General features: G+C 35.1%; 1 protein-coding gene across 2 annotated transcripts; it reads right to left on the bottom strand.

Annotated features, from left to right (window-relative positions):
- Window positions 1-5,840: 5,840 nt before the first annotated feature.
- LOC149406497 (uncharacterized) lies at window positions 5,841-9,551 on the bottom strand. 2 transcript variants are annotated; one of them, XM_089625679.1, is made up of 7 exons: window positions 9,485-9,551; window positions 8,977-9,053; window positions 8,736-8,888; window positions 8,453-8,647; window positions 7,438-7,503; window positions 6,179-7,010; window positions 5,841-6,056 (listed from the first exon to the last, which is right to left on the bottom strand). In XM_089625679.1, exons 2-7 carry the CDS (start codon window positions 9,049-9,051, stop codon window positions 6,019-6,021), a joined length of 1,359 nt encoding a protein of 452 aa, XP_089481805.1. In that variant the 5' UTR covers window positions 9,052-9,053; window positions 9,485-9,551; the 3' UTR covers window positions 5,841-6,018. The 2 variants fall into 2 exon arrangements, with proteins under 2 accessions (XP_089481805.1, XP_089481797.1); XM_089625671.1 differs by lacking the exon at window positions 9,485-9,551 and having other exon boundaries at window positions 8,977-9,453.
- Window positions 9,552-9,831: the final 280 nt, after the last annotated feature.

Raw genomic sequence — 9,831 nt, 5'->3', positions numbered from 1 at the left:
GCACTTGCAATTTATCTGGAAGACCAATGGGTGTAAAAAAAACAAAGAAACAACAAAAAGATGCTGAAGAATTTAAAAAAATTATGGACAAAAATAAGAGTCTTGTCCGAACTATTAAAGATTCTAATATTGATAGAATTGAAGTTCAGAGACAAAAAAATGAAAGAAAAAGATTGAGCTAGCTCAAATGAAAGAAGAGAATAACATTTTATTCATGAATTTGGATACTATATCCGACCCAAATATGCGTGAATTTCTAGTAAAAGAAAAAGAAAAAATTATGCAAAAAAGAGCACAGACGAACCAATATAAAGAACAAGGAGAAGGTTCTGAATATTATGGATCTCAATATCGAGCATCTAATTATAAACAAAATCAAGTTCAGGAAGATCAAGCTCAGGGAGATCAAACTAAGGGAGATCAAACTCAAGGAGATCAAAATCAAGATTACACTCAGTATTATAATTATATTGATGGAACTGGAAATAATTTTCACCGTTATTAAATTATGTTTTAAGTTTTTACTATGTCTTTTAAAATTATGTTATTGTTTTTAGTTTTAGTTTTTATTTTATTTAGTGTGTTTAATTTAAACTTTGTAATCTATGTTTAAATTTTTTATGTTTTACTTGAAGTTTATTTTAATGTATTTTTTGTAGTCAATTTATGAGTTTTGGTGTTTTATAAATAATTATAGGGTTAATATATACATATATATATATATATAATTAATGTTTAATGTGTTATTAAAAGGATTTTTTTTTATAAAAAAAAAAAAGCTTTGTCGTGTGATACAGTGTCACTGCAAATATAGCGTGGCAGTGTATCACACTCTATATTTGGTGATACAAATACAGTGTGGTTGGAGCATATCACACGGCATATATAGTGGGATGCTGTGTGATATGAGAAGCCCTTACCTGTTTGCCCTTATCTTTCTGTTTTTTTCAAATTTTTCTTTTTCATTTATTTTTCCTTCCACCTAAACTATTCCCACCCCTTCCCTCCCCACTCAACCGTCACTTCCACTTCTCCACTTCATTTCTCTCTTTTCTCTTCTTCTTCTCAACTTTTCAATTGCAGACCCAAACAACAATCCTTCTAACACCACAAAACGACGACAAACAACCCAGACCTAAAGGCATTTCCTTTTTCCCATTTCTAAGAACATACCAAACCACCGCCGCCGCTTCTTTTATGCTCATTTCCGAACCCATTTCCGAACCCAACCACCACTGAACCAATCTCGCCAACGAAGTTCTTTTTTCGATTGTGTCTCCATTTCCCAAAAATGACAAATAAGAGCTTTCTCACAAAACATGCAAACCTTAAAAACCTCCAACAACTAGCCAGATGTTGTTTTTTCCCCATGTCGGGTTACAATATCTTCGCTGAACAAGCCAATTGTGCAGAAGAAGGTTGCTGCGGAAAGTTCAAAATTGTCTCGGTCCAATAGCAAGGCTCCGGCCTTGAAACCACCACCTGAAAAATGTCATAAACCCACCAACTTGGACGAATCAAGCTCATGAGCTGATGCTAACGCGTATGTGATGGTGCCTCGCCAAAGAAACCCCTGCTCGGTAAAGTTTTGAAGGCAGATGGTCTACTTTTAGTTTATGAAATTCTTAGGTTATTAGGTTTTAATCTCAAACCCAAATTGTTATTGGTTCTTAGGGAAAAATATATATTTGGATTTGGTTATGAAATTCTAGTGTTGGTGTTAGAAGGTTTGTGATAATTCGCTTGTTGGGTTTAGAAAACAGGATATGTATTTGATACATGTTGGCTCTTAATGTTTATAGGTTTGCAAGTTTAGTGAAACTGGGGTCACTAAATCTTCAAAGATTTACAAGTTTAAGTTATACTTTTGTAACTACATCTCCAAACTTTTGAAGCTTTGGTTACATGTCACAAATTTAGTGACAAAAGAGTCACTAAATCTTCGAGTGTATTGCTTTTAGCGACACTATTGTCAGTAAAAGTGAAAACCTTTGAAGATTTAGTGACACCCTCACTGTTGTCGCTGAATCATAGAATGTCACTAAATCTTAAAAAGTTGTCACTAAATAATCAAGTGTACTATACTCCATAATATTGAAAACCTTTGAAGAATTAGTGACATTATTGTTAGCAAAAAAAACTTTGTAACATATAACTGATTCGGTGTGTTTTTTATGTTCATATATGGCGGCGCACGATACGTGACCGATGAGTCCATCGGTCACAATTTCAATTTCCACGAGAACGTGGAAGGTTTCAAAGAATAAGTTGGAATGACGAATGAGGAATTAACATTGTTCAAGGATTCGTGCTTTGGACACTTCATGTCTATGCCTACGATCACACGGTCTTCAAAGCTCATAAGAAACCTTATGGTGAGGACCGGGTACTTTGAGGGACAGCCTCAATCGTCCGACATACTCCTCATCGAGATCAGCGGTACACCGAGGGAGTTCACCAAGTAGCATTTCGCCTATATCACGGGATTGAAGCTGGACGACGAGTACGACTCCAACAAGATGGAGTATATATAGAAATATCACTGATGGTGGCCTCTACGTTAAGACGTTCCAAAAAGGGAACTTGCCACTCGAAGCAACATCTGCTTTGATTGAGGCAAGCTGGAATTAGTGACGTATTTTCATTGTGACAAGTTTGTAACTGATTAGCTGGAATTAGTTACTAACTTGTCACTATTGGAGAATGAATATTCATGTTGTAAAGGGATGTGGAATCCATATTCGTTGATGTAGTTTCCATGCTCGTGCTTGAGCTTATGAGTTTTTGGATTAAACTTTCCCTCCGAACTCGAAAACAATAACTTCATGAAATCCTCACAGTTGGTCGTCGGCGGTATAAGGAGTGCATATGTAACACCAATATCGTAATACTCATCCTTGAGCCATACACCGCTATGTTTGACCAACGTAAAAATATCTCATTTTATCACTGCACACTAACAACCACAAACACAGTCTAGTTAAACTAATGTCATTAATTTCGCAGCTTTTGTGATATGTTGGTCACTGAAACTGGGTTTATTTTTTTATTTATTGACAAATGCGTCACTAAATCTAAAAACGAAACCCAGATTTCGTTTAAAAATTTAGTGATATTATTGTCACTAAATTGAAACACAGATAGTTTAGTGACTATATTGTCACCACACCTGTTTGTTAAGCTTTTGGTGACATGTTTGTCACTAATTCTTCAAACGAAACTCATATTTCAGATTCAAAATTTCGACTAGGTTTTCATAATTACAGCTTAATAACGCCAATTTTAACCATATTTGTCAGATATATATCAAAGGAATTATTTGATTTATTCACAAAATTGGCATAATATTCATCACCCAAATCGAGATAGGGTTAGAAATCTCCAATTTTCCCAAAATAAATTTTGAAACTCCATAACCAATTAAGGTTCGAGATCCCATCATTTCTCAGCTCCGTCTCACGTATTCCTTTCTCTTGTATGCAATATGGAGAGCAGTTCGTGTTTATAATTGGAAAAATGGTATAAAGTAGCCAATTCAAACTATGACTTTTGCAAAATAGTCATAGTTTCATTATGTACAGCAAAATAGCCAATTGAGAGTACAAATACCATTATACCCTTTTGTAGATAAGCATCAGTTTCCCTTCCGAGGTCTTCTCCCTCGATTTCCTTCAAAATTCTTCTATTTCCCTATTCAGTTTCCCTTTCGGCTTCAGAGGAGTTCAGAATCGCGTTCTTGCTCGTCGTTGGCGAATTGCTCGGATTTATGCTCGCGTTCCTTCAGTTTCGAATTGCTCGGTTTTTTTCTCAATAGTCAATTTCAGTTTCGGCTTCCTTCTCGTCGTCGGGGAATTGCTCAGATTTTCGCGTTCCTTCTCCGAGTTTGCATTGATTCTCAGTCGTCGGCGAATTCATCAACGAATTCCGACAGCGATCTTCATTAATCCAGCTGAATTCAAGGTGTTTTTGTTTTGTATTCTGCGTTTATGAATTGGATTTTCAGGTTTTCATTAAATTTAATCCTGTCTCGATTAATATTTGGAATAGATTGACAAGATTAATTTTGTTCATATATTCATGAGTTTAAGGTAGGATTAATTTTAATGCAACCTGGATTAATCTTACTTATTGTGTCATATTTTTCTTGAATTAGGTCAATGAAGTTCATTTGACGCTATTCGAGGTGGTCGATTTATTCCAGATGCGTCTATCATGTAAACGAGAATCAGGCCTCATTGGTTCGTGCGGGTGATACAAGCGTTATCAAACCGCCTAAGCTCAAGACTCTTCCCGGAAGGCCTCGGAAGAAGAGGATGCGTTCTTCGAATGAATTCATCTTGTTTATTTTAGTGTTTATCAATGTTTAGGCTGTGAAAACTGTTTGACATTGTAGTTTAATTTAGAATATTTGGAATAGATTGACAGGATTAATTTTGTTCATATTTTTCATGAGTTTAAGGTAGGATTAATTTTAATCCAGCCTGAATTAATCTTCCACTGAAATTAATCCTATACATGCTATCAATGAAGTGTCATCTTGTTTATTTTAGTGTTTATGAATGTTTAGGCTATGAAAATTGTTTGACATTGTAGTTTAATTCATAATATTTGGAATAGATTGGCAGGATTAATTTTGTTCATATTTTTCATGAGTTTAAGGTATGATTAATTTTAATCCAGCCTGGATTAATCTTCTAATAAAATTAATCCAGGCTTCAGTAATATTAATCCATTGATTGATTTCACACCAACAACAACAATAAGAATAAATTAATTAATCCATGTTAATCTTTAATCAATAAACTGATAAATTTTCACAATCTAATATCAATCCAGATTCGTTGATTAATCTACCCTCATTAAATTTAATCCTAGGTTATAAAACTACAATCCACAACAATAAAATTCAAACAAGTTAAAGATTAACCACAACTTCTCTCGCGAATCCACGATCCAGACCAACCCGAACCTCCGCGCCTTCGCCGGAGTCGCCGCCGGAGCCGGAGCCGGAACAGTCACCCTCCGATTCTCTTCCATGCGTCGAGGGTGACGATCCCGGCGGCGCGGTGGTCTCGAGGACGGAAGCGCCGTTGGTGACGAGGTCCTCGACGACGAGGCAAGTCTCTCCGGCGGAGAAGTGTCCCTCGATGGACTTGGCGGTGCCATAGTTCTTGACCTCCTTCCGACGCATGAGCATCGACACGGCGGAGGAGAGAGAGTCAAGGAGAATTAGGGTTCAGAATAGCTTGAGAAGAATTAGGGTTCAAAATTGTTATTGGGCCGAGGGTATAATTGGACTTTTTAGAAATTTGGGTTATTTTGTTTTTAGTTGACAAATTATGACTATTTTGCAAAAGTTTAAGTTCTATTGAGCTACATAACCGTCCTTTTTAATTTTTAAATTGTAACACCTCATGTTAAAAAGATGTACAATATGTACATATATGATATAGAGAAATTGCCTAATTTGCCACAAATTTTATAACATTTTCCCACTTTCCATCAAAATGCTAATTTTTCCCGAAATGCCACTATCTATGTCAACAATGTAGACATCTATGTCAACAATGTTGACATCTAATAGTGAAGAGCAAACATAGATGTCAACATTGTTGACATAGATGGTGGCATTTTGGGAAAAATTAGCGTTTTTGTGGAAAATGAGAAAATATTATGAAATTGATGGCAAATTAAGCAATTTCTCTATGATATATTATACATATATAAAAGATGACCCCGAATTGGAAAGAAAATGTGAAGAGAGAGACACTATATAGCCCCAAAAAAAAAAAAAACCTGGTTAGTCTCCTGGAGACAAATTGGAAGTAAGAAATAATATTTCATAACAACAAATTAGTCAACTGAAAAGGAAAAAAAATTAAAGTCGATGGAAACCGTTAGAATGTACACATATTATAATCACACAAACAAAATAATTAACACAAAATTACACACTTAATGTTGCTACATTTTCTTTTACCTCCTCAGTGAAGGAATAAAAAGAGCGTCTACAAAATCTTACCTTCTCCAACCAGGTCGAGATGTCTTACCAGAACCTGAAAAAAAAAAAAAACCCCAAAAAAATAAGTAAATAAATAAAACATACCAAGTCATAACTGATTTCATTATATATATAAATATATATATAAAAAGAGATTAATATAGAATATAATTTTACCATAGCCATCTGTAGAGGACAATACAGGCCTGTAGTAATTATTTTCTCCGCCTCTTGCAACCACTTTCTCCGCCGATCGCGGCCTTATCATGCTTGATTTTCCGTCGCCGGAGAAAGCTGACAGAGAATGGCGTCTCGACAAACCTCCATCACCGGACTGAGGAGACCGAAACCCTCTCAGCTTCGCTTTCGCCGACTTAGTCGACGCCATGTAGTTCGGCACGGTCGGTGATAACGGGCTTCTCCGCGGGAGATGATCACTCTCCAGAAATTCCAACCTCCGTGGGAGATGATCTCTCCGGAAAGTTTCCTCTTCCCTCGTCGGATTTTCATCTCCGGCAGATTTTGGCTCGTCCTCGACTTTCACGGCATCTTCTCCGGTTTTGTCTTCCATCTCGATCTCCGGGGGCTGTGACGGGCTTGTAGTAACGAGCAGAGTCGATTTGGCTGATGAAGCCGAGATCATCCTAAGGTTTTGCTTAACCCTCTCGAGCTCGTTGATTTGAGGATGATCTTCTCTGGCCTCCGATTTCCTCGGACTCGTTCGGAACAAGTCCGACAGAAGCTTTCGGTTGTTTAAGTTCGACACTCTCTCCTCGACCCGTTTGAGCCTATTCAGATCGGTTTTCTTGATCTGAAAATTGTTTCTTGTTCCATTCTTTCTTTGAGTCTTTTTGTCTGTGCTTATAATTTGCTTCTTGTTCTTATTATATTGACTTGGCCCCCATAATTTCGATGCTGACCATCTCTCTAGCCATTGCCAAACAGATTTCGGCTCCGTTGGATTGTACCGATAATGCAGTGGAAGAGCTGTACTTGATGAAGCAAGAAGCTGAAGAGAAAAAAAAAAAGAAGCAATTTCTAAAATCATTGGGAAACAAATTAGCACTATTTTAACGAGTAAATATAAACATGTTATTAGTTATATGATAACAAAATATAAATTGAACATGTTTAAAAATTCTCACCCTGAAACAAATGACTTTCAAAGATACATTAAATTATGAGCTGCAACTGTGTTTTTAATTTTTATTATGATTTGATACTAGATATAGAGCTGTAACGTTATATCATTAATTGTCTAAATAATTCAATCAGAAAATAGCATTCATTCAAATTTGATAAGTAAATGAACTAAACTCTTTGAAAGTGCATATTAAAAATCCAATGCACAAAAAATATAATGAAAAATATAAAACCGCTAGAATTGGTTTTTATGACAGTACTATTAGATTTTTTTTTAATTTTTTTTATTTTACCTTGGAAACAAAGGCATTCAAGGATAGCTTGTCTTGCCTAGGGGTGGTACTGAATCCAGAGAAGTCCTGAGAAATCAAAACATAAGAACAATGCAAAAATAGTATGACAATGCTGATTTTTTAGAGGATGTGATGTATCTCTTGTGTTTCAGCCAAATGTAAACTTCATACCATATATATTTAAAAGTTGATCATAAAGATATCTAAAATCTTAATAAACAAACAAGTGTCTCATGTGTTATCGATCTTTATAAATTATACCCCTCTGTCTTCAAGTTATTTCCTTTTGAATTTGAATATGGATAGAAGCCTATAATTCCATTTTAGAATAAAAAAAATTTATTAATAAATAGATAAGTATTGACAATCAAAATACATTTTATACAACTAACAATTTTTGTCTTATTATCTTATTAAATAATTATATATAAAATATATTTTGAAGAAGCAGTTTAAAATAGTTCAATGATTACCCTAATTAATTAAAGTGATAGGTTATGAGAAATTGACTCAACTAACACTATGTGATAAGTTTTTTTCTAATTTTCCACCAAAAACTTAATTTGATCAAAAATACTAGTAAATCACTTGTACAAATACAATTTTACCCTCAACATGATGTCAACAATTGATATCCGTTGACATCTATTATTGACATCTGTGAGTTTTGAGTTCTCTGTTGACATAAATTATTGACATGAATTGTTGACGGTAAAGTTGTATTTGTACAAGTAGTTTAGTAGTATTTTTGGTCAAATTAAATTTTTGGTGGAAAATTGGAAAAAAAATTATTTCTCTAATTTTTTTAACGGATGTTCCGATCTTTTAATAAATAAAATTTAAACAAAAAGTCAACAAAAACAATGACAGTGGAATTATACATGTGGGAAATTTATTCAAGCACAATGATATTTTGAGATCAAATTAAAAGCCGACGATGGTACATATATATGATAGTTTCTCTAATTGATTTTCAAGTGACAAGAAGAGAAGAACTTTGTTGAGCAAGAGTTACCCGAGAACAGAGTTTCTCGTGAATTTCACGGCCGATGTCTGAGGCTCGGACCCTTCTCCCGCGGAATAAAGCCTGCAACCAAACAATCCCCCGAACGCAGCGCAGAGTTGAAACGGCCTGTCTTCTGACCAAGTGCCCTCGCACGAGTGCCTGTAGTCTCACGATGCCTTTCATGGCACGGAACGTGCGACGAGCCTGAAGATCAGAGAGTCCGTATTTATTTTATATTTTGTCACATGAACATCAATTTAGCTGACTTAAAAAAGGCCTCAAAATGGGTTACCAAGTAGCCTCGGAGAACGGCTTGGGCCATGATAACCGCTTGCTCTTCCTCGTCTACCTTGATTTTTTCGGAATTACAAATTAGTGATATGTCGTCGCAGATTGACGGTGTCTTTGTTGAAACGCCTTCGTCTTTTTCCGACATTGCAAATTTCTTGATAGAAAAAAAAAAAAGTTCATTGTAAACAGGTTTTGGTAATTTATAAACAAATATTGAAAATAAAATTAAAAAATAAACGTACCACTCCTGAGCTAGATTTTGATAATCTCTTCCCGCAAATCAAGGTTTTGATCCATTTTGCTGGAGATTTTCCCATCCCTGCGACAATTCCCCCCGAATCAGAATAAGAACGGTTGAGACTATTGTTTCTTTTCAGATTAGTCCCTGCACTGCATTGCTTCATAGAATAAATCAACTCAACATAACTTGATCCACTTCTAACTAACTTAAACAAGTGTTATCATAGAGGTTTCTGGTATGGTTTTGAGACCCAAAAAGCACACATTTTGTTAATGACAACCAGAAAATATTTCCATCACTTACCTATTACAGTCCATGCAAACAGAAAGGTACTGTTTATGGTTAAAAGTATAGGGGACACAAATTATACGTTTAAGTACTAAAAAGATTCGGAGTAAAAGCTTCAGATAATAACAAAAAGAACAAAGCACAATGACCAAAACTAAAAAACAGATTCCAAACTCCTCGTAAACAAACAAAATAATTGCATACGCTAACGCATATTCCACCTTCTGTTTTTTCTTGGAATATAGATATACCACAGCTGGGGAAGAAGATTTCTTTAGTAGAGAGGATAAAGAGATAAAAATATATAAAAGGTATATATATATATATATTATTTTCTTGAGAAATTATATAAATGGCCAAAAAATTATATTAGTGTTGTCATGTGCCGTGTACGATCCTGGACAGCTGGATAATGGAGCCCTCCTTTTTCAAAAAAAAAAAAAAAAAAAGATAATGGAGCCCTCCAATCTGGCAAATATATGATCACTTTATCTCTCAAATTTAGGCCTACTCAAATTGGCTGAACAGATTACTCGCATTTAAATATTTTGTTAGGTAAATTACTATT

Source organism: Urtica dioica, chromosome 1, assembly GCF_054948205.1.
Source record: "Urtica dioica subsp. dioica isolate 48M chromosome 1, U.dioica_male_clone48M_v1_H2, whole genome shotgun sequence".
Taxonomy (NCBI): domain Eukaryota; kingdom Viridiplantae; phylum Streptophyta; class Magnoliopsida; order Rosales; family Urticaceae; genus Urtica; species Urtica dioica.
The sequence above is the reverse complement of the archived record's forward strand: the minus strand, read 5'-3'. Positions and strand labels throughout refer to the sequence as shown.

What these genes read in the sequence shown, in the direction of transcription:
- LOC149406497 (XM_089625671.1), bottom strand. Translation starts at nt 9,138, where the DNA reads ATGAAGCAATGCAGTGCAGGGACTAATCTGAAAAGAAACAATAGTCTC. An exon ending in ACGAGAAACTCTGTTCTCGG is followed by an intron (nt 7,504 to 8,452) that starts GTAACTCTTGCT and finishes TTGATTTCTCAG; the next exon opens with GACTTCTCTGGATTCAGTAC. An exon ending in GTCCTCTACAGATGGCTATG is followed by an intron (nt 6,057 to 6,178) that starts GTAAAATTATAT and finishes TTTTTTTTTCAG; the next exon opens with GTTCTGGTAAGACATCTCGA.